The following is a 25,361-nucleotide window of genomic DNA, read 5'->3' as shown; positions in this document are numbered from 1 at the left end:
ACTCATAAGCATATCATGTAGTTTCTAACTCACATTTAGCTCGAAATTATTTTCTTTCTATGTTGTCTATGCCTATCTATGTTGTAGGCTGTCTATGTTGTGAGTATTTTTATCTTCCATCACACTAAAGCGTATTTTTGTTGTAATGTGCATGTAGAAACATACATTGAATACGCTTTCTCGAATGAAATTTTAAAAAGGAAGCTTTAGGAAGTGGCCTATTATTTCTTACCTATTACTGTCTCCAAACAATAACACTTAGCAACTGTGTATTCATAGCTGATTCATCGGAGATGCTATCAATAATGCGGGTGAGTTGGGGGCGCACGCCTGACTGAGCCCAATCGCATCGTCCCTTGAGCGGTGTAACTTTACACAAACAATGAGTGTTTTCACGACAATGACAATCACAAAAACCCAAGCGTATAAAAAAAACATAAAAATCTGGAGAGCCAAAATTAATCAGATACCTCAGCGAAGAACGGTTTGATGATAAAAGTATTACTTTAAGATTTCTTCTTTTTATTACTTTTATAAGGACGTAACAAAGACAGAAAATACAGATTTGGTTTGGTACATTCACATATTTAAAGAATCAGCCACGATGTAATGTGACGCGTCCGTTGCCAAAGTGAAATAAGTTTCCACTTACTTGTTGCAACCTCTTCTACTCTAACTTATGCTAGACTCGTGACTACGTGGTGTTAGTGACCTGCACGGAGCGCATACCGTCACTAAGTGGGCACTGGTCACTGGGCTGCTCTTCGTCTTCTTGGTTCGTCACCTTGCTCAGGATCTCGTAGTGCGCCGCTTCTTCTTTGGCGGGGCTCGTCTCGTCTAGGCTATATCTGTGGGCAAGTAGGTAAAACATGATTAACATATCTATTTCGTCGCCTGATAGGGAAAACCACGTAAGCGCCTTTTTGAACAATCACTATTGGGTGGGATTTTTGTAAAAAAAAACCTCACAGTAGTTTGTATTGAAATTAACTAAAAAGAAATAGAGGTTTTGATGAAGAAAAACACATCAGAATATGATTTTCAAAAGGCGCGTATTAGGTTTTCATTATAACGTGATAATTTATTTAAGACTATATATAAAGTGGTTGTTTGTCTAACGATTACTTGTTCTTCAAGTAACTAAGAAACAATTTGCAGCAACATGAATACAGTTAAAGAGACTTAGCATTGCGTTTTCGACATAACGGTACATTTTCATGTTACCATTATCTACATAGTAACTAAAACGAGAATCTCGAAAGCTCGCCAAGACAGAACGACTCCGTCGGAACTCCTTTTGTCTCAGTTATCATTATCGGCGTGACACCATTCATAATAATAACTGCCTAGTAACTGAAGTCAATTGACTGTAAACTGCGGCGGAGTGATCCCGATAAAAGTGTATAAAAATTACGCATTTTATTTGTATAAGAAGACTAATTTTAAGAAATGGTTTTGTGAGTTTTTTATTATTAAAACAAAAATCAATTAATTATGAAACATAACTGAGGAGAAATATTTTGGTGCAATAAAGCACGTTCGAATTTCAATTTGAAAAATGTTACGCGTGATAGCCGGAAGTCATTCATTGAAATGAGTGAAGGCTTCTAAAATAACCTAATTTTATTCTCATTCGGCAATATAATATTGTTTAACTTTTCAAGGCAAGAGTCATTTCTCTCTCGTGCCTACTTTTGTTATGATCTTGTGCGAGGTAATGATGTTATCATTTATGGTCGATATTTTACAAGGCGCAGTGGCAAAGACTAATGTCGAAGCCTACGAAGCTTTCTAACAAGTACTATCAAGTATTAATGTCATAATCATTCCTTTGAACAGTAATATATTATAAATTGTAGCCAGAAATTGAATTGATGTAATATGTATCTCTCCAAAATATAACAATAATATTGAAATACTTCTGAATTAACTATCGAGCCGGTTTACCAGTAAATACCAATCACAGCTACCAATTACAATACTGCTGTAAAATGCATCTAATTGTATGACGTGATAATAGAGGAATACAAACAATAAGTGAGCTTATTATCACAGCCAACGAGCCGTCGCACATTAGATTTTATGTTTCTTGGAATATTCCTATAACTTCTAACTACTCTTTGTTTAAGACATTTGTGGAGGACAGAATCACGATACAAAAGCGAATTAATACCTTTAATACATTGTTTTAAGTTTAGTCCGTTATTATCATAATTAAAACACATAATATCGGGTTCTCACTCTGGACTCTGAGTCTCATATCCCTGCTTTAAACGCGGTAACAACCCGTTATTATGTGTTTTAATTACAAAACCTTTAATTGTATAAAATTATACAAATATGAAAATAATAATACAAAGGTGATTTTTCGATGCCCTTTCTCGTAAACATCTTCGCTTTTGACTAAGTATATTTATTTATTAAGTCCATATTTGTATATGCCACTTGCTTGCCGCGAGACTGAGAATAAGCCCGTGAATCGGGTAAGTACTTTAATTGCCGGATAGACCAACAATATGTCACTCTTATTTTTTTCCTTGTAATCACAGATGATAATGGACCACCCAGGGAACTAGTAGGTACAAAGTAGGTCCGGTAGGCGCGGCGCTACATACTATCTTAGGTTTTCATACGTTTATTATAACATGATCCGTGATAAGATGCGGAATGGATTTTCCGCATAAAAATAGATACAAAGGATATCCATCCTTTGTACCTATTTTTATTTTTGGCATTATTGAGAATAAAATCCGTATACTTATGTTCGCAGAACGCGTGACTTACATCGTAGTAATTTAATCGTCGTACTTTTTTACTATTTATGAGTTTAAATTCATGTTTGTTCAATAATTGATATCAATTGGTCTCCAGGATTTGGTTAATGGCAGTAGGCTCGCCCCCTATTATATGGGACTCAAACATAGCTGATGAGGAGTGGATTAACTACACGTAGTATACTCCTCGCCATGTTTACATGTTGTTTCTCGCTGTTTACACACAGGTTTACCTCTATCTACCCTTTCGGGAATACTGGCGCGATGCAATTAATGTAAGATGAATTGCTGTAAAATGAAGACGATGGAAGTGAGTACACTGCGTACCCGCAAGCTCTGAAGAAGGCGCAAGCCGCGGGGTTGTGCGTGAGCGCGGTGAGGCGCACATAGCGCATGCGTGTAGCGTGCGCCAGTTTCTCCAGCACATTGAGCACGCGCTGCCCGAGCCCGCGCCGCCGCCCTTCCGCCTCCACCTGCACCTCGTAGCTGAAACATGTCATCATATTTATATACTACACACCCCGGACACTTCATACAAAACACCCCATTTTACACAGACACTACACATTTATCGTACACGACAATACGATTGAAGATTAAAGAAAGACCGAGATGAGGTAACCCTAGCTCAACCGGTGATGGGGAGCACAGAGTTGCCGTTCTATACGTAGTTATATTCCTTATATTCTATGATACTACAGAAACACGACAACATTCACAGTTGAGTCAACCATTATGCATAGAAGGCGATACGGCTCACCACCTATCACGTTGGTTGGGTAGTTCGTCTTGCGATGGATGTGCCTCTGACTACCGCATTGGATACAGTCGTAAGCTTATGTCAAACAGAGCGATGAAAAAAAAGGCCCGGAAAGATTGCCTCTTTTCATATGAATTAAGTTTGCTTGTATATTGGCAATGGTTCCTGCATATACCTCCTAATTTTAAGTTAAACCTGTCATTTTCTTATTCGCCGAAAAGGAAAGGGACGGATGAATGAATAACCCGGGCGAATAAAATAGGCATCTCGCTCATATGCAACCCGTAAGACGTGTGCTGTCAACTTAATTCTGTCGGGTTATTGGCCAATATAAAATTATGGAAGGGCTTTTTAATTTTCAGCCTAAAATTGACGTGTGATCCATAAATTTTATGCCAGTTGATTACCCGTCCCTTTCTTTTTCAGCGGATACGAAAATGATAGGTCTACTTAACTTAAAATAAAATTAGATGGTGTGTACAAGAATTAGCACCAATATTATTAACAGTAAAAAACTTTCGTTCACGTGGATTTCAATTATCAAATATTATAATTAATTCAATTAGGGGTTTTCCAGGCTACGTTCACCAAAAACAATATAGACGGCCTAGTACAGCTTTAACGTGATAGGCCGCTACCTATTTTCTCATTACTCTGGTACATAATTATTTCAAAATAAATGAAATTGCAGAAGCATATATTAAAGTAATTGTTACTTTATATTTGGATCACATTATGTACTATATAATCATGTTGCTACCTATATTGCTACTCTTTATTTTGATCAGAATAATAAAGGGTGGAAAATTTAATTGTGCCTGTGTGTAATACAAATGGTCATCATTTATACCTGCAAACAAAGATATAAGATGCATATGTCTGTTCTAAAAATCTGTACAGCGCCATCTATATTGTTTTTGAGGAACGAAGTCTGGAAAGTTCATCAATATTTGAATTACATAATGAAGTGTAGTGAAATTAATTAAACGAGAATTAACACTACAGTTTATTATGCGTTTGAGAAAATAACGTATCGATATATTGGTGCTAATTCCTGTAAATACCATCTAATTTTATTTTAAGTTATATCTGTCATTTTCTTATCCGCCGAAAAGGAAAGGAACGGGTAATCGACAAGCATAAAATTTATGGAACACACGTCAATTTTAAGCACAAATCTAAACCAACCGTCTAAAAATTTTACATCCGTCAATAACCCAACACAGTTAAGTAGACAGCACGTCAAACGGATTGCATACCAGCGACGTACCTTTTGATTCGCCCGGGTTATTCATTCATTCACTCATTCTTCCTAAAATTGTGCTGTGAATCATCCGTCCCTTTCCTTTTCGACGGATATGAAAATGACGGATATAACTTAAAATAAAATTAGGCGGTGTCTGCAGGAATCGGGGCCAATATTACATATAACCTATAAGTTCATGTGAGTACAATAAACGATTGATGTCTTAAAATACGGTAGTTATGATTCACAGATTGTAACATATTAATTATGTATGACTTGAACGTTGTTAGGGGCTCTTATGTAGATATGTGTAACATTACATCAGCATGGCACATACCAATAGGTATGTATATCTATCACCGTTTGATCTTGACGATTTTCCTCATGCCCGGGTAAATAGAAATGACCTATGACTCGCAACCACATTGAATAATCTTGGCAATTAGCCAGTCTGTAGTAATGCTAACAACTGATAAATAGTATACAAACAGATCGAGTGACTTTGATTTTGATTGATTCAATTTGTAAGAGTTAGTGATAAAATGTGTTATGTAGGTACAGTCATGAGCAATATAATGTACCCACTGTACGACTCTGTCGCACTAACATATTTGACATTTAGTGAGACTTACAGTGCAATTGTTATGTTATGTTTATGTCATGTTATGTTATGTTTATGTACAGTGCAATTAGACAAAAAAAAAATAATGTGACATGGTACCAAAATGTATGGATATTGATGCTCGTGACCGTACTACTACGTGATACGCCACTAAATCCATTTATAGTGGTTTTGAAAAACGGGACCGTTGATCACTCATGTGGGTGCGGACGACTCTTCAGTGCATATCTTGTCGAAAGACAACAAGTTCCATTCGGTGATTCGGTTACTACTACAAAACTGTACCGGTGTCAACCTTATTGGTTGACATCCTCCATCAAAATTAACGTTCTGGCTAGATACATTTAGGAATTCATTCTTAATTTTAATCATAATAAAATTCTAAATTCTCTTTGATTTTCCTTATTAATGAGCCAGCTTCACTCCATACCAAAGAGATTATAAAACACTATATCTCCATAACTGCCGCAGCTCTTTAGATACGCTGTTTTATATTCTGATTTGTTTTACAATTTCTGAAGTAACCTAATCTAAATATAATCTGTTCAAGTTCTTGTACCTGTTGTGTGTTTTAATTATTTTAACATCAAGAAGAATTTATACTAATTTCAACAAGAACCCAATGTTTATCTGCGAGTGGAGAGGTGCTATGTTAATCGACGTGCGGGTGTACAACGCTTGTACGCAATGAACTATTCAACCCTATTGATCACCTGTCAAGGAGCAACTGAAAAATAGCGTCTGTTTCTCTGAAAATAGACACAATGCTAAGTTCGTGACCTTTTCACTGTTGTGCCACATTATGTGCCGAGTTAATTTACTTATGTTTAATTTTGTGTCTGTGTAATAGTTATTTATGATTGCTCTGTATATAATGTGTCACAAATTGATTAATAAATATTTTTCTCTGTCTCTCACCTTAAGGTTTAGATCAATTCGTTCTTTGACACAACTCAATTCAATTTCAATTCCAATAATATTAATAAATTAAAATAATAACAATTATTAATAATAATATTTTTTTATTCCAATTTTTTTTTAAACAAGCGTAAGTACCTAAGACACTTAATAAGGACGTAGAATTTATTAAAAACGTCATAGAAGGGAAGCTACAAGGAAACAGAAGGAAGGGGAAGACTAAGAAGAGCTTACGTGGAACAGATTAAAGAGATGGTGAACGTCGTGTCTTATAATAATAAGGAAGTGAAAGAATTGATAGACAAGAATGGAGAATGCTACACCGACAAGAGCATGACTCTGATGAAGTACATAAGACCAATATTGTATGCACGTAACGTAACCCCTGCCACAACCGGGTCAGCACAATGTGACATGTTCCCTCTTATTAATAAACGTCGCGCACGAGATAACAAAGATACGGTTAAAATAATTGGGCAACGATGCGTATTAATACACAATTAGCGAAATTACGAATTGTTACTACCTACGCGGAAAAATGATCTGCGTAAGTCTTACATAAGTTGTTAAATTCGATTTCGATATTCTGTGGGCACATCGCGCGAGAGGTGACATTTGAACTTATTTCTTGTTTAAAGCAGTTTCGACTACATTTTGTTTAAAAGTTTAGTAGGGTTTTAGTAATACCTAACATCATCTAAGTCACGATAGGTAGCTTGCGTAATAAGAAAAACATTTTAACGAACAGTGTCATAGGTTTTTTTTATCTACAAATATGTGTAGAGTATACCTAATAATATTTGTACTTAGTGTACTGCTTGGAATGGTTGCTTGGAGCCGTAGTGCCCAGTTGGTAGAACGCTTGCCTCTGACTTTGAGGTCGCAGGTTCGAATCCAGCACAGGCATAAACCAATGATTGTCGAATTTTTGATTATCACGTGCTCAGAGGTGAAGGAAAACATCGTGAGGAAACCCACATTCCCGAGACATGCATTTTCGGAGGTATGTGACCTAACCTGTATTGGGCTGGTTTTCCCTTCGCGGTGGATGGTCAGACAGGCAGTCGCTTGTGTAAAAACGGGACCTGTCAAATCGTCAGGTTAGGTTAGGGGACAATGTGAAAAATAGGATAATGTTAGGGAGATGATGTACTGCTTGGAATGGATGCACTGTTGGAAGATGCATTGTTGCATATGTAGACAAAACAAATAATCGCATTGTAACCCGTAAATTACCGCCAGGTGAGATTATTTGTGCTAACTTTTCAATAACAAGAGCTAATAGGGGCAAAGTATGGTTTTTATTATATATATTAAAAACATGTATTATATATTTATTAGATCATCGTTACCAACTGTAATCTAAGCACAGGCAAGGGGGCGATAATTTGCCTCAGTATTAATTATCTTCGGCATGCGGTCAGCGCGTGCTCAAGACAGACTAACGCGGCGATTTCTACGAAGGGGCACGTCACTGATATGATAACATACAATCACTAAACTATGTAGAGTAATGAAGTCGGTTAAAAAATGGAAGGAACTCTTCATTCATATATTTAGTAGAAAATTAGAGTTCGGCCTTCATATGTTAAGTATTTTTTCATTTTCGAGACAAAGTAAATTATGGACGGTTTCTACGAAGGGGCACGTCACTGATATGATAACTTACAATCACTAAACTATGTAGAGTAATGAAGTCGGTTAAAAAGTGGAAGGAACTCTTAATTCATTTATTTAGTAGAAAATTTGAGTCAGCCTTCATATATGTTAAGCATTTTTTCTTTTTTCGAGACAAAAGAAATTATGGATTAAAATGCTGTAGAGCCAGTATGGCATCTATTGACATTATAAGAACATTGGCATTATAAGAACTTCATCATAACACGCTATAGAAAGTATGAAAGACTTAAAAAAGGCCCGGAATCGAATAAAACGACGGATCATCTTACTTTCGGACAATCGGGTGATCAGTCTGCAATGACCGAACAAAACTAGGGATCACTAAGTGATTTTTGTGATACATTCCGGGACCGGGATACCAATCCGCGACCTTCGGATCGTAAGCCCAACACTCAACCACCGGACTTCGGAGACTGTTCATAATATTTGATATTGCTATTCATGAACTAGGTAGTTTTATTTTTAAAATATTTTTTCTGTTTTTGGAATTGCGTTTTATCTGATTGTTTAGATGTATTTATATTTTTTTCCATGTTTTAACGATAAAATACGCCATAATTTATATTATTAAATTGTGTTGTTTCTTAAATGAAATTACATCACGCATATTACCGGATGTAAGCCGGAATCGTTGATCAATCAAATCAAATCAAAAATGCTTTTATTAAAGAAAGAAGGCATATATTTGAGGTAGGGTACAAATTAAGTATTACAAAATTGACGAGGTTCCCAAACTAGGCGGAGCCTGTATCTTGGGAAACTGTAGATTGACGCAAAATTTACCAACAAAAATAATAAACACAGGAAATCTAAATATATATAAACGGAGAAACGGACTGACTTACTGACTGACATATCAACGCACAGCCTAAACGGCTAAACGCAGGCACTTGAAATTTAGAAGGGACGTAGCTTAGGTGCACTAAGAAAGGAATTACCGAAATTCCCACGGGAACGGGAATTAGCGGGAAAATCCTTTTATATAAAAAATCTAAACCGCTTAAGTTAGACGCTTGAAATTTGGCATGCAGATACCTTAGTAAACTTAAAGCTTAGTTGCAACAGGATATTGCAAAATTCCCACGGGAACGGGAGTTAGCAGGAAAAAACATTTGTATGAAAAAATCTAAACAGCGTAAGATAGAGTCGCGGGCAAAAGCTAGTTTAAAATATAATAAGGCCGCCTGTTGTACTACCAATCTAATTATATATAATACCTAATGTATTTTTAATGTGATTTAAGTGCAATAAAGCGTTTTTGTATTGTATTGTACATAAATACAAAATTGAATAAGAATAGGCTACATCTAAGTGTTGGAGTGGGGGTTTGAAAAAATTGTGTTGTATATTGTTACGATGCTGAGCAGAGTGTAGCTTGTAAGTTGTCCATAATAATTAGATAATAATAAATAAATACCGGAGCAAAGAACATCACTACTACGGCAGGCCCCCTTTTAACGAACCTTACCTACTCAACAATGACCTATAAGCACCGCAGGTTGCTGATAGCACCTTACAACTAATTAATTTACTACGTATGTCAACAATTATTTACATCATACTAGTAAACTCACTTTGTTTGGCACCCACTTTTCGCCAGCTATGTTTAAGTTCCATGTATAAAATGTTCCATGTGTATTTAAGCCTATTGCCACTTACCGGGCACATATCCTAGAAACGACGAAGCTAACTACGGAAACGGTGAAATCAATGATATTTCGTCACTTATTCTTCACATATAAGTAATATTTACTAGGTAGTTCTTTTAACTTACAGGCAAATGATCGTTTACGAGTAAATCTTACTTATATCATAGAATGAAGCGACTCATATAATATCGATCGAACTTCGCTTGAGAAGTTCGTTTGATCATATTGATTCAAACATTAATTGAAACCTCATCATCATTAATTTAAGAGCCACGCTCTTGTCGGTGTAGCGTTCTCCGTATTGCTTTTTTAGGGAACAAATAGGTCAGTGGTTTAAACCTACAAAGTCGAATTCAGTGGTTATATTCAGTGGGCTGCCCGCGGCATCGGTGATTCGGGCCGGCCTCATCTAGGTTAAGCTTTTTGTTACTAACAAAATATGGACTAGTTTCCGAAATATTTTGAATTTGAATTTTTAAGCCCGAACCGGGATTTGAACCAGTGACATTTCGATGTAAGTCACTCATTCTCCGAACAGGGATCACGGATTCCCGAATAATAGGTATCATTCTAATATAATCCACTCGTTACTCTCCGAAAATCGATTATAATTTAGCTATTTCTGCGAAACATTAGTTAGTCATGCATTAATAAATTATAGTTACCTAAATGTTGATGAGGTAATTTTGGCGGTGGTCTTACTAGGGCATTGTATACATGTACTCGTATAGAGAGCAGGGGGCGGTGCATCCAACTAATACTTGTCTTGGTTGAATAAATAATATAGTAGCATTATGGCGTCCAAAAATATCCAATAGCAAAGCACAAGCTCCCCTCGTAAAGGGGTGTATCAAACGAGGGTATGAGAATATTTCACACCAAAATGATAATACCTACTTTATCTAGAGGTTATAAGTGTAGGTAAGAGTAGCTGCGACTCTATGACAAATGGAATAAAACGTTCGAAAAATATTTTAAAATAAAAACGAACACCTATATTAGTCGCATTTTGTAAACAAGTTGAGAGTTTTGGCTGGTTCAAATTTTTGAGGAAAAAATATAGTTTCATTGCACCGCATCCGCATACGATCCAAGTACAAAGATCAAACCATTTTTAGATTTTACCTGACTTTGGCTTGCCTTTCTAGAATATATTTACTTGCGCCAAACTCGATAATTATTGTAACGCCAAATAAAATGTATTTCTTGTATGTTTCAACGCGTATATTTAAATAATACAAATATTAGTTACGCCATTACGGTAATTAAATGATTAATACATTTTACACTAATTATAATTGAGGTTATTCATTTACACTTTTAAAACAATTATTAATTAGGCAGTATTATTAATTAATATTTAGGTAGGTACCTAACGTAACGTAACAAATTGTGATACGTTATATAAAGATCGATTCCACTAAGTCAAAACCAGTCTGGTTCCCATCGTATATGTTCGCATTTGTCGGGGCGGTTGAGATTTCATTTTAACGAAATATTAGTGGTTTTTGTTTTAAAAATATAAACGACTTACGATTCATTGCACCGCGGCACCGACGCCGGCGCACGAGTTCATCGAGTGTAAGACATTGTATGCACTTGCGGTGTGTCGAGGAAACTAGAGATTCGGATAGGGTCGGTGAGTGACTGAAGGGGAAGGTTACTTTCGTCGTGTGCGGGCTATCGCGCGTGGCGGGATCCGGGGGCAGGTGACGTCACCGGTTATCGAGCCGCGTGGAGTCGAGCGAGCGGCGACTCCGCGCAAATTGACGCGAGCGGCAGAGAGATGCAGGCGCGGCTGCTGTGGCTGGTGCTATGCTGTGCGGCGGCGGAGGCGGCGCGCCTGTTGGTGGTGCTGCCGACCAACACCCGCAGCCACTACGTTATGTACGGCCGGCTTGTCGAAGCACTCGCCAGGAAACAACACCATCTTACTGTTATATCACATTTTCCCATGGTACGTATTTCAAGAGGATTTTAAGATATATGTATATTTTTTTACCGGCAAAACAAATTGTAAAAATCAAGTAACATTTATAAAGTTACCCTTTAATTTCTGTGAAAAATAATGCCGGTTGAATACATCATTTTAAAAATGAAATAAAAAAAATATAATGTTGTAGTGGTAAAGAACTGATATTACAATAATGGGGCACACATATTTTAAAATATTTAACATTAGGGATATTGAATTTGATTTGTGTCTCTTATTAATATAATAAATTTTGGGTTAACTGACAGTCAGAAGATAAATCGAATCTTTCAATGATTCTTGATGCTTTTTCTAGATAAACTGAGGGAGCTAGTGTAAAATGTATCATGATCAAATATTTGGTGCAGCAAATATTCCGTCCAAGCCAATCTCAGTGACCTATGATAAAAACTATCGATCGGGTGCATGCAAAACAAAAAGGACGGCATAAATTCTTCTTACCGCCCCTAGGTGAGTTAGAGGACACCGATAACTTATTGTTAATAAATTGGAAAATGTGTTAAAAATAAGATAATTTTCTAGTCATGTAGTATGCTTCTTGCGTGCACGATCAATCAGCACAAAAAATTATAAGAATGTTAACGCTACACCCACATGTCGTAGAGGTTGACTAAGCGCGACCGCATCGTATTTAATGTGATGGACTTATTACTACAAATATGACCTAATTAGAGAAATTACAGGCGATGGAATAGTCTAAAAGTGGCCGTATGAAAACTTGCGGCTCTACCTACCCCAAAAGGGATTAATGTTAATAAAAATGATCATCCATTGGATGCGCACTTTACGATGACATTTTAATAACAAATAAAACAATGCCCTATTTCATATGAATTAAGCGTGCTTGTATATTGGCATTGGTTCCAGCAGACACCTCCTAATTTTATTTTAAATTTTACCAGTCATTTTCTTACCCGCCGAAAAGGAAAGGGACGGATGATTGACAGCTGTTAATTTAAAAATGAAGGAGTGAATGAAACAGTAACCCGGACGAATCAAATAAGCATCACGCTGGTATGCAAGATTCAACCTGTGAGACGTGTGTTGTTGGGTCATAGGCCAACGTAAGGATTGTTTGACATGTCTGCCTTAAATTTACCTCTTTTCTACATTATATTTTTTGCCTTCCCTCTTCTTCATCTCTTTTCTTTTCGGCGGATAAGAATTACAGGTAGGACTTAAAATAAAATTAAGAGTTGTCTGCATCACTGAAGAAAAAAATAAGACATATTTTTTAAATTAGTTAATTAGTAACATTAAGTCCTATATAACAAATAAATTATTATCGCAGAGTAAAGTTCAAATCCATTCATTGTAAGCGAACCTTTATCTAATTGCTCTCGTGTGCTGAGAGCAAAACAAAAGATTAGGGCGCTCATTATAATAGATACAATAGTATAAAACGAGCAACATACAATCGTTACGAGTATGTCAATAATGATACAGACGAAAATTTTATTACAGATTATAATTAGATGTTTTCCGTTTGTCCTTCTTTTAGAGAGCCTGTACTTTCCGTCTGGTCAAAGTGTGAAAATCGCGGAAGCTCGATCAACTGATAACAGCATAGCGTGCCGGTGCATATTTCCTTCAATCCATTAGCAACGAACTATGTATTGTACCTATTTGTGTACGTAGATACTTCTACTACTTGGACCGGGCTCCAGAATATAAAATGATCAGGGTATAAGGATATAAACTTCACGTGGCCGTTGACACGAATGAGGAAGAAGCCAAATATAAAAAAAAACATCTACAGTTTATTGATAAATTGCTGAGGTCCCAGCTAAACTAAATACATGTTTTATTCAGTAAATGATGTCACCGATCTCGAGAGGATTTGGGAAAATCATGCTCACTTGAGTCAAACAATGGATTAAATTGCGACTTCGTGAGACATATTACTTTACATTTTTAACAAAACCCATTTATCATCATGCTCCTAGCATTATCCCGTTATTCACAGGGTCCGCTTACCTAACCTGAAGATTTGACAGGTCCGGTTTTTTTACAGAAACGACTGCCTGTCTGATCTTCCAACCCGCGATGAGAAAACCAGAACAATACAGGTTAGGTCGCAAACCTCCGAAAATGCATTCCTCGGGAATGTGGGTTTCCTCACGATGGTTTGAAAAAAAAAACATTTATATCGTTGCGTGTTACCTACGTCGTAACAAAATTTGGGTTGGAGACTCGCTAGTCAAGACCTATTATTAGAAATCACTTACAAAAGCGTGGATCGCATCAACTAACCTATCAGACGCATGACATAATGTCGTGATATCCAAAACTGTGTGGTCAATGAACCGCCAGCAGATCGACGATGTACAAATACATGTATACATGCCGACAATGTCAAGGACGAGCGGTCATTCAAACCTCTATATTTATCGCGATGTTTTGCAAACTCCTATCAAATGTTTAAAATGTGATGAAATAATCGCGATTATACCTACTTAAGTTACACTTGAAAAATACCTACTTTATGAATTAAAGATAACAAACAAGACAAAGCATCCGGAGGTCAATGAATGAGGGTCGAGTCTAAGTAGTTAAAATATTTAAAAAACTTTATAGGTAGGTATGGCTCTGGAAGTATAAAATTTTAGCACTGTGTTGGCGCTATCCTTTGAGGATCTTATAGCATCCCTTACTACTACTTACTGATGTAAGCACCTAGTCGTTACACGAGTTGTCAGGGGTGTCAATAATATAATAACCCTAAAGGGTTGATGAGGTTGGTAATTCACCTAACAATCCACACGATAGAAGAAGAAGATAGCATCCCTCAATCAGATACACAACACTATTGAGTATTAATATGTTTGGTACCTGTTTCTTATATCCATTTAATATTACCATGTTAATAGTAACATAATACCTAATTAATAATAATTATAGGACTTCTTGTAATGTCTTGTGGTATTACATAATGTGTAACCTAGGAAACATCATATGTATTGACCTATCTTTTATCTACCATAATAAGCCATCGATACAAAAATCCTCGAAAACTTTTCAAACAAACTTATCGAACATTGAACTGGAATCTGTACGTTGGTGACAATCTCTAATTTAAATCGGGCATAATTCATTATAAACTTCCTTATTTTTATAAAATCTAAAAAACGCTGTTTTGTTTTTGTTTTCCCTGAAGAGCAAGGTAAAGGGTACTGTGTCCATACAGCCAAGTGTTACGTATTTTTTTCTTGATGATGATTAATGAAATGAAATGCTGGATGCGGGCAGCGCAGGGCCGATCGTCGTGGAGATCCTTGGGGGAGGCCTATGCCCAGCAGTGGGCGTCATACGGCTGATGATGATGATGATGATTAATGAAATGATAAAACTTGATGACGATGAATGATAAAACCTAAGCCCCTACCCTCGGAACAGACTCCTACTCAAAAAAGGAACCCCAAACAAACTAACGAAAAAATCCGCATGAACTTTCGAGTTATGAAGCGGATTCTTGGCACGATGCGTAAATAGATAGGCACACTTTGTTTTTAATGAATATTCTGATATAATAACACTATCACGAATGTTTTCTTAAACTTCATGCAATCATTAACCACAAAACACCACATCGTATTAATTATTTAAATTATTCAATGAATAAAGCAACCATGTCGTTCACGTTCCCGCCAAAAATCCAAAATACGTTGCTATAATGATTAATTAAATATTGAAGTTGTAATAATTAATAAAGATTATAATATCAATATTTGTAAGATCTTTGCACTAGTTTGATTATGTGTAAATATTAGCGATTAATCAAATATAAACCACATGGCCTATCACCCTGCGTGTTATCATCGGCACGCGCGTCTCAACTCGACACGGCGCGATGCATTTCGTCACTACTAATGTATGTAACGTAATGATTGATGAATATTCTGACCCATTATCGTATTGAACCGTCCGCTATGCTAATGAGATCGTAATGCGGTTCCGTTGTCTGTTTTTTTTAAGACCAATTAAGTTTTTAATACATTCCCAGACTATAAGTTACTAAGTGCTAAGCTCGTAGGGTTTCATTATTCCGGGGCAAGTTGTACAAGTACCTAACACATAATACATCACTCGCACTGAATGTTTTTGTAAGAGAGACCGTAAGCCAATTTTAAATCCAACATTAGTAACATCTATGTTTTTTTGTTACAGAAAAACCCACCGTCAAACGTAGATGAAATCAGCTTAGCGGGAACTATTCCTGAGATCACCAATAATCTGACGCGCCAGGATCAGTCGTTGAAACCGAGCTTCGTCCGGAACTTGGAGCAGATTATGAAAGAATGCGTCCAAGCATGTGAAACTGTCTCCAGAATACCGGCGGTCAAGGATCTCCTTAACTCCACCGTTATGTTTGACATGGTCATCGTGGAAGTGTTTGGCAGCGAATGTTTCCTACCACTCGGCCAAAGGTTTCAAGCTCCTGTAGTAGGATTGCTGTCCAGTGTACCGCTACCTTGGGTCAATGAACAGCTAGGGAATCCAGAAGCTACCTCCTATGTTCCAGCTTACATGATGGGCTACGGACAACACATGAACCTTTGGGAGAGATTTGCCAATACCATGTCAGTGTTATGGGCAAAGATTTTGTATCGATACAAATCGCAACTACCGTCTCAGGTAAGGGATCTATGCATAATAATACTGGTTCTAAACTAGAGATCGTGTTTCGAATACATGATAATTAATTATCTCTATCGTTTCAGGCGATAGCAGACCGTTTATTCGGACCGGGCCCAAAGTTGGAATCTTTAGCTCAGAACTATAGCCTTGTACTGTCTAACAGTCACTTCAGCATCAATGAAGTGAGGCCGCTGGTGCCAGCTCTGGTGGAAGTGGGGGGTCTACATTTAGATGACTCGCAAAAGTTACCAAGGGTAAGCTTTCAATCTGTTTTTTTATTATAAACTCTACACAGTTTTGGTATTTTTGAAGTATGACATCTTCATCACATGCTTTGTTGTAGTACCTATTTAATTCAGATATTTCAAACTACGATACGATGACGATAGTCTCTTTAGATTCCTTGAAAGCTCACAAGTCGAATGCAGCGTCGTAGTCGTAATTGTACAAAAATATTCCATATTCATTATTGTAAAACAATATATTGATTTGTTTTTCTCCTTTTAAATCTCATTAACGATGTGTGTCGCCGGGGTGGTCGTGAACGTAACAAACAGCCAGATACTGTTATCGGCGCGCATCGCCGGCGGGAATGCATCTTGCATGCGCTGTATATCGTAGTCCCGACAAGTCACTGGGTCACCACAACAGTGTCTCCGACATACAAACTACATAGTTTGACTTCCTTTAACACTCGAGAAAGACTACTTTTACAAAACTTATTTACTTGTTTACACCGTATTTCTCGATAAATCTAAAAGGAAGTGTACTACACGTAGACCTTCAGATTAGTTTTAGTTTCAATGTCAAACTATAACTTGACATCTTTATCTATTAGTTTGTAGGTAAATATTTTTAACAAATATTTATAAACAAATACTCACCAAGACCTTTATGTTTCATACAACGGAAATTACATTTTTTTAATTATATTATTGTCAAGTTTAACTATGAATATTTCTGATTCGCAATTAATAATGACAACAATTCAGCAACTGATTTTCTACACCTATAGTTACTTTTAATTAATACATTTTACAAAGATGATGTGATTGACAATAAAATAATCATTGAATATTATCGAAAACTGAGTCTATTAACCCACATTAAATTGCAATAGGGAATCCGCGTATCGCGGCGACCCAGGACCTAAGACCCTTTTGACACACACGATAGTGTCTAATGAATCAGACCGCTACTGCCGAATTACAGATACTTATTGCTCGTTCCATTTCTCGGACAAAGCTTCGCGCAAAGTAAGCAATCACGACCTATTTAACCGAACGTTATTTTTTCGAGAAATCCGACTAATTGGCAGAATTGCGGTAAACAAATTCCGTATCAGAGTTATCATAAAAAAAACGTACTATGACTTATAGATATTATTCATAGTCTGTTGCTAGTTCAATATCAACTGCTACGTCAAGGAAAACGGTATTCGATAAACTGATCGCAATTTCATCAACACAAAATACCTACTTTTACTCAATTATTATGTTTATTTACCGGCATAAGTATATACTTACCTAACGTCACGTCATCCTGCAATTTCAACTCGATCTAACAATAATTTGTCCAACAGGAACTAAAGGCACTTCTGGACGCATCCAACGAGGGTGTGATCTACTGGAGCTTCGGTTCCATGTCACGGATCGAGACGATCCCCAGTGACAAGCTGGCGCAGATATTCGAAGCCCTGTCGAAGCTCACCCAGACGGTCCTCATCAAAATGGACAGAGGCATGCTGTCTAGAAACCTCACGGTGCCAGACAATGTCTATACTATGGACTGGATTCCGCAGTATGCAACTTTAAGTGAGTATCACTTTAGGTGAACGCCTATACGCACCGCAGGGAACTACACGAGCCGAACTCATCACATTTTGCGGCATATTGCGGGTCGTGCGGCGCGGATAGGCGCGAATTTCATACAAAGATTTATAACATGCCTTCAGCGTGTGCGGCTCCCGTGACGCATGTAGGTGCGCGTTCACCTTTACACATAACTTAGGGCCGGCACACACTATACTTTTCAGTCGAATAGTGGAAGGATCATGCAACCTACTTAGAAAAAAATCAAGTAACCTACTTAGAAAAAATATTTGTACTAATATTCGCAATTGAATTTTCCAGATCATCCGAACGTGAAGCTGTTTATATCGCACGGAGGTCTGCTTGGTACTCAAGAGGCCGTGGCGTGTGGAGTACCCATGTTGATGGTGCCTCTGTACGCGGACCAGGCGCTCAATGCACACGCAATGAGTGACCGCGGCGTCGCGCGCACTGTCAGCCTACGGGAGGGGACCGCTGACACGTGGTCCGAAGCGCTAAAAGACTTACTTACAAATCCCAAGTATGAAATGAAACATTTTTAACGACCTATCGTTATACGTTTAGAAATTAACCGGATCCCGTGCCTACCGAGCTAGGTCAGGCCCAAAAGGATTGCAAAGGTTGGCAAGGAAGTTTAGAATAGCACAAAAATAAGCAATGACAATGACTATAACTTGGAAAACGCTTCCACCACACAAGATACAGCATAGAGCATACCTTTCACGTTGCCGAGCGGACACTTTCTAGATATTTCCGACAATTAAATGGGGGATATTCCAGGCTACGTTCACCAAAACTAATACAGATGGCGCTGTCGAGATTTAACGTGATAATTACATATTTTCTCGTTAACCGGGGACATAAATATTACAAAATATAATTTATTGGCAGAAGCATATAAAAAAATAATCAAATTACGAAAAAATAATTGTTGCTTGATATTTGGATCACATTGTCAATAGAATTATGTATACCTATATATTGCTTCTCTTTAATTAGATCAGAATAAGATGTAATAATGTGTGATGGAAGATGTAATTGTGCCTGGGTGTAATTAAAAGCATCATTTATACCCAAAAACAAAGATAAAAGATGCATATGTCTGTTATCTATGAAAAAAAATGGTTAAACGAAGGAAAAAATTACAGTGCCATCTATGTTGATTTTGAGGAATTTAGCCTGGAAAGTCCCTCATTGAGGCAATTTATGATTGGTACAATACCTATCTTAAGAGGATAGACTTCTGACCTCTGGAATAGGAGTTATCGATTGTTCTACAACTGCCTCTTTCCAGTCAACTATCTGGCAATCCTGTCTCCTTTTAGTCTGCAAAGCTATCTTGTTATTTTGTTACGATAAAAAGGGCATTTTTTATCTGTACGACTACTAAATGTTAATGGACTATTAACCGTCGCCGACGATAACCCGTTTCACCCGTCTATGCCAATAAAACTAACTGGCGACGCTCTTCGTGATATGTTCAGTTTCATGTGTAACTTGCGTTTATTATTTCAGGTACAAAGAAAATGCTTTAAAACTGAGGGATATATTCCTCGACCGGCCCATGCCGCCGCTGGAAATGGGCGTCTACTGGATAGAATATGTGTTGAGACACAAAGGGGCCGCCCACCTACGCTCCCCCGCCTTAGACTTAAGTGCCCCTCAATACCTACTATTAGATGTAATAGCACTTAGTATAGCCATCACATCACTGACTATATTCATACTTCATACCTTATTTCGGTACCTATGCACTCGATGCATCAAATGGTGGCCGAAAGAGAAAAATATAATTTTAGAAAAAAAGTTGTTCAGAAAGAATTTTAGTCTATTCCTATGTCTGTTGTGGAAATACAAAGTGAAAACGAATTGACTACAGCTTAAAGATTAGAAATTAAAAGTCATTGTATTATAATAATGTAGGTGTACATAATAATGTGTAAGATATTTATAAATAATAAAATTTTAAAAAATAAGTAATCATGTGTTTTAAACTATGCTAAAAATGATAGAAGAGTTGTCATGCTATATGTTGATGTTGACCAACTAGTAAAAAAAAATAGAGACCAAGGCCAAGTGTAGTGTAAGGATGTGTGGTGTGTGTGTGTGTGTGTGTGTGGTGTGTGTGAGTGTGTGAAGTGTGTCAGAATTGGAACAAACGGAATTCTATAGTCTCTGCTTACCCCGGTGGGAAATAGGCGTCAGTTTGTGTATGTAAAAAACTTACCAATACAAGACTGGCTCTCCAAAGTCCATATCAAATCGGAAATGTGAGAAGGCAAGTAAACTGCCATTCTTGTCTTTGGCTATAAGGTACCATGCAGAGTCATCTGTCATCTCCTCCACTTTGCGGTCTCGGTTCCAGCCCCATGCACATGTTTCATACCTGGAAATGAGTATTTTAATACAAACATATACTCAAGTTAGTAATTATTATCAGTGGCTGTAAGCCCAGCCAATGCAATGGTATGCGAGCAATTGTGAGCCCAGTTGGAAGAATGCTTGACTCTCACTGAAGGTGCGCCTCCAGCACAGGCCTAAACCTATGATTTATAATTTGCTTTAATTTACATAATCCTTTAATAAATTTCTCCTGGAGTTTACAAATTTAGAAAATAATGAGTTATAGTATGTAAATTATTCAGAATAGTGCAAATTGTTCTTACAATGATTTCATGTTTCTCTCTGTCAGATCTATAGCCCATTCTAGCACATTTTTCTTGAGTTCAGCAACTCTCTGTATGTACATGTCGACTTCTAGGTCCTTGTTACGGTACACTAGCAGCTCTTCACAGAGTGAGGCTAGGTTGCTCAATTTGTTTGCCGAAGTAACGTACGCCATTCCATCGGCTATACGCCGCTGCTCCATCTTCCTAGCCTGGCGCTTCTCTTTGTTTTTATTGACTGACGCTGCTGTTTTCTTCTGTAATAGAATAACAAAATATGCATGTAAGTTGAGAGAAAATAGAATATGGAAAGCAATAGAAATAAGGTTGTAAACATAAGATATTGAAAGGAAACCGATAGATATTTCGTAGTATAATACTTACACCCATATTTAAATATTGTATCTACAACAGAAACGGCCAAAAATATTAAATATTCATAGAATTTCACAAATAAAATTTAGATCGGCGGGAATCACTGTATTTTCATTAGTCCGACTGAAAATAAAGTATGTTTTCGATGCTTTTTGTTTTTGTCAGATTAATTCTTTAATTCATTGGCTGATTGTGAAAGATGATTGAAAATGGACCAATGACAAATACTTAATATTTCTAAAGTCGTACATAGAAAACAATGATTATTAAAAAAAAAGAAAAACTGACGTTATTGTTTGCATTTTTTAAGTAAGTTATAAAAAAGATTCTCCTTCTCCAAAGAACTAAATCAATCAGCAGGTAACTGGAATAGAAGATATCGAGTTAGAATATCTCCATTCATCAAACAAGGTAAACTTTAAATAGTACGTAGTTTTAACACGTTCACAGTCCCCATACAAAGTTTTTTTTCGACCCGGTAAGTCCAACTTAGATAATGTCGAATTCGTATGTTATTATATGTAACTACGACGTATAAGAGGTTTCATTTCCGAAAAATCATTTTTCCTTTCAGTTTTCAGCAGTTTTTCCCGTGACCCACATGTGGGGGCACGGACTTATGAGGAGGAAATAATGTGACCCCACGGACTTTTGAGTAAATTTTTTATTTTACTTTGCGAGTAGTTCAACAATTATTATAATTCCCACACTTATCTGAGACTCGAAACAGTTGTTGTTTTGATTCCGATATAGTACGTTCACTTTTGCGCATAAAATGTCTATTTTACCGGATAGGGATATCCAGAGGATTCTGGAAGATATAGACGCTGAAAGCATCATTATCAGATATTGAAACTGTTATATGAAAATGAATATATTGAAGACAAATTATAAAGTCGCGGAATTTTGATATAAATAAATATATTTTTTTAATAAAATAACGTTTTTGTTTTACTCTGTAGAAAATAATTCATATTTCCCGCACGAAAAACAAAATGTGGATTGTTTTTTTTTCATCCTATGACTTCATCCTTTGCTGATAAGTCCAGTAAATTACATAAACGTACTCCTAAGTCCAAGCCCGAAAACGTAGTTCGAAGTTATATGAACCCCGTGACCCACACGTGGGGGCACGGACTTGCCATCATATTTTGTGGTGCCCCCACGTTGGGGGCACTGGACTGGCAACGTGTTAATTATGATTCATGGAAGTAATAAACTCCTGATTAAAATATAAAGTACAGTATATCAAGCTCTATAAATGTGAAGAATAATGACCTTGCGACCTTCACCGCGAAATTTAAAATAATGGAATTACGTCACAAAAATCAATACTCTCCACTATTTTAGCAAAATCTTATTTTTCCATTGATTGTTTTTGTTAAAGTATTGCATTTATTATTGCGCAGCAATACATTTTTACTTGACGGCTCGTTCTTTTCGATTATTAAACGTTTTTGGCTCGTTGCCAATTTTTTATGTCTGACAGGTTTTCTTTCAGCTGAAATATATGAACTGTGGAATACGTGTGTTGCGTTTGGCTTTCAAGTTTCAGATACGCTATTACTCTAGAAAAATGAAACACGTGAAACTGTCTCAGACTGATGATTTGATGCCTACGTTAGGTTTAGGCACTTGGCAGGTTTGTATTCAATACAAAATGTTGAAGGCCAAGTTCCACTTTATTTCAAATTTATTGTAATGTTTCCAGGCCCCATCTGATGTCATTGAGACTACAGTTTACAAGGCACTTGATTTAGGCTATCGACATATCGACACAGCATTTAATTATAATAATGAAGAAGCTATTGGTAACGCTATTAAAAAATGGATCGAAGACGGAAAGGGGACTAGAAAGGATTTATTCATAACAACCAAGGTAAGAGGAAAGTAATGCTAAAATGTATTTGGTGTTCTAGGATATCAATTTAGTTAAGTGCCTATCTACTTTTTACTTTTTCATTTCAGCTTCCGCATGTAGGCAATCGAGCGTCAGACGTTAGAAAGTTTTTAGAGCTGCAGCTAAGTCGACTGAAGATGGACTATGTTGACTTATACCTGATCCATGTGCCATTCGCCTTCTACTGTAATCCTGAGACTCTGACGCCTCTGATTCAGCACTCTGGGGAATACATGCTGGATATGGAAACCAACCACATTACTACATGGAAGGTGTGTGGGAATAGTGCGATTTCAAATGATGTATCGCGGCGTAACGCAATGGATGACTATACTTTCTTCATTTGGACCATCTTGATTTCTACATCAAAAGCATAGATTAAGGAATAATACTATATATAATACTAATAATAAAGTGCTACGTAGCAATAACACGGCCGATTGTTTTTTTGTACATTTGTAATTGTCTTACGTGTTGTATTACGAGACGAATAGGTACGAATCTAAATATTAGTTTTCATTTACAGAAAATGGAGGAATGCAGAAATGACGGTCTAGTACGCAATTTGGGCTTATCCAACTTTAATGAAGCGCAGATTTTAAAAATAATGAAGGCGGCAGAATTGAAACCTCAAGTGCTGCAGGTAGAACTCCACGCGTACTTCCAGCAGATGGAGCTACGCAAGTTCTGTTCTGAGAACAATATCGTGGTCACAGCCTACGCGCCTCTCGGCAGCCCTGGCGCTAAGGAGCACTTCGTCAACAAATATGACTACAAGTGAGTGCTTGTGTTTCTTGTACGCGTAGCGGACGATGGAATTAGTTGCACTTCTAGTTTTTCTTTATCAGATCATCGACCATTATACGCGGCGATACGACTCACCACATATCACGTCGGTCTAACAGAAAGCTTGGTGAGGTGTGGGTACATAGTTCATCTTGCGATGGATGTACCTCTGACTACCCCAATTGGGAAATAGTCGTGAGCTTATGTTATGTAGATTATCGAACTCGCTGACTTATTTACAGTAAAAACCATGTTTTTACGAGAAGCTAAGGTGATCAATGTGCAGGATGATAAATGCCAGTAGATAGTGGTGCCATCTATAGGGTCTCAACAACTGCAATCGTTTAGTGTAGATACGTAGGTATACATCGTCTTCTATTGTATAAGGATATTAAGGATAGATGACAACATGCGAAAGGAGGATAGGTAAGCCAACTTAATCGGGACAAATTCCATAACGATAACAAACAGGAAAAGAGTTAAGAATGGCGGCAATATTTATTAGTAGTGTTGCCAATGTGGATATAACGGTACCCCCATTTTATTTAAATAATGTTATTTAATAAACTTTTTAATTAGGTTTGTGCCTTGCCTTCTTTGATCCTGAAAGCCTTTTGAAAAGCCAATCCTGTATCTCGGTATGAGGCGAAGTGTATAAATCACGTCAAAGTCCACCAATATTTCCATGCAATTTAACGAGTTGTAAAGTAAAATGGAAAACTTAAATTTCAGCCCTGATACTTTCCCAGACTTGCTCGGGCACAAGGATGTGAAGGAGATTTCTGAAGCTCACAAGAAAACACCAGCGCAAGTTCTGCTTAATTTCTTAGTCGCGCAGAAGATTGTTGTGATCCCGAAAAGTACATCAGAACATAGACTCCAAGTATGTACTGTATTCCAACAATGTCACTAGCAAAAAATGTCTAGCATTTTTGATTTTATTCATATTACATTGCAGGAAAACATGGATATATTCGATTTTGATCTGACGCCAGCGGAGATGAACCGCTTGAAGAAGTTGGACAAGGGCGAAGAGGGGCGCATCTTCAACTTTTTGTTCTGGAAGGGCGTAGAGAGCCACCCGGAGTACCCCTTCAAAAATCCAAAGGCTGTCGTAATGGAAGGAGCACAATGAGCGATATTCTTGAAGAATTAGGTCATATTGTCACGATTTCTTGCTCAGCCTTGAAGGTACCTCGTAATTTAATTTCGCCTTAGCTATATCACTAGCTTTAATACAAAGGTCAGTGCAACTGATATAGTTTATTTATTGGGTGCTTTAAGCACGTGTAGCTATTTATTTTTAAAATTACAGTTACAAAGTGAAAACATTGTGTGTTGATTAAATGTTGGTTCCCCTTGCACTTCTGCTTAGACTTGATTAAAAACAATGTATTCAGTTTCTGATCGATAGTTGGCCTACAGAATATCGAGTTTTAACAGCTACCTAACGAAGCTCACAGAAACAATAATATCGAACTTTTTTAGATGAAAACTGTCGATTGTAACTCTCAATAGGTCG

The 25,361-nt window shown here is 37.1% G+C and overlaps 3 protein-coding genes across 3 annotated transcripts; 2 read left to right on the top strand and 1 right to left on the bottom strand.

The window, feature by feature from the left end:
• Positions 1–505: 505 nt before the first annotated feature.
• LOC126374806 (N-alpha-acetyltransferase 40) lies at positions 506–21,293 on the bottom strand. The gene is made up of 5 exons (XM_050021528.1): positions 21,163–21,293; positions 20,779–21,035; positions 20,340–20,498; positions 3,102–3,260; positions 506–848 (listed from the first exon to the last, which is right to left on the bottom strand). Exons 1-5 carry the CDS (start codon positions 21,166–21,168, stop codon positions 695–697), a joined length of 735 nt encoding a protein of 244 aa, XP_049877485.1. The 5' UTR covers positions 21,169–21,293; the 3' UTR covers positions 506–694.
• On the top strand, positions 11,303–20,082 carry LOC126374794 (UDP-glucosyltransferase 2-like). The gene is made up of 6 exons (XM_050021512.1): positions 11,303–11,606; positions 15,810–16,277; positions 16,364–16,534; positions 17,863–18,094; positions 18,413–18,632; positions 19,628–20,082. The coding sequence occupies exons 1-6, from the start codon at positions 11,436–11,438 to the stop codon at positions 19,983–19,985; spliced, it is 1,620 nt and encodes a 539-aa protein (XP_049877469.1). The 5' UTR covers positions 11,303–11,435; the 3' UTR covers positions 19,986–20,082.
• A 1,274-nt stretch (positions 21,294–22,567) lies between the features above and the next one.
• On the top strand, positions 22,568–25,170 carry LOC126374822 (1,5-anhydro-D-fructose reductase-like). Its single transcript, XM_050021545.1, has 6 exons — positions 22,568–22,795; positions 22,865–23,032; positions 23,122–23,325; positions 23,580–23,830; positions 24,572–24,722; positions 24,798–25,170. The coding sequence occupies exons 1-6, from the start codon at positions 22,664–22,666 to the stop codon at positions 24,972–24,974; spliced, it is 1,083 nt and encodes a 360-aa protein (XP_049877502.1). The 5' UTR covers positions 22,568–22,663; the 3' UTR covers positions 24,975–25,170.
• The last annotated feature ends 191 nt before the right edge of the window (positions 25,171–25,361 follow it).

Source organism: Pectinophora gossypiella, chromosome 18 (genome assembly GCF_024362695.1).
Source record: "Pectinophora gossypiella chromosome 18, ilPecGoss1.1, whole genome shotgun sequence".
NCBI classification, from domain to species: Eukaryota; Metazoa; Arthropoda; class Insecta; order Lepidoptera; family Gelechiidae; genus Pectinophora; species Pectinophora gossypiella.
The sequence above is the reverse complement of the archived record's forward strand: the minus strand, read 5'-3'. Positions and strand labels throughout refer to the sequence as shown.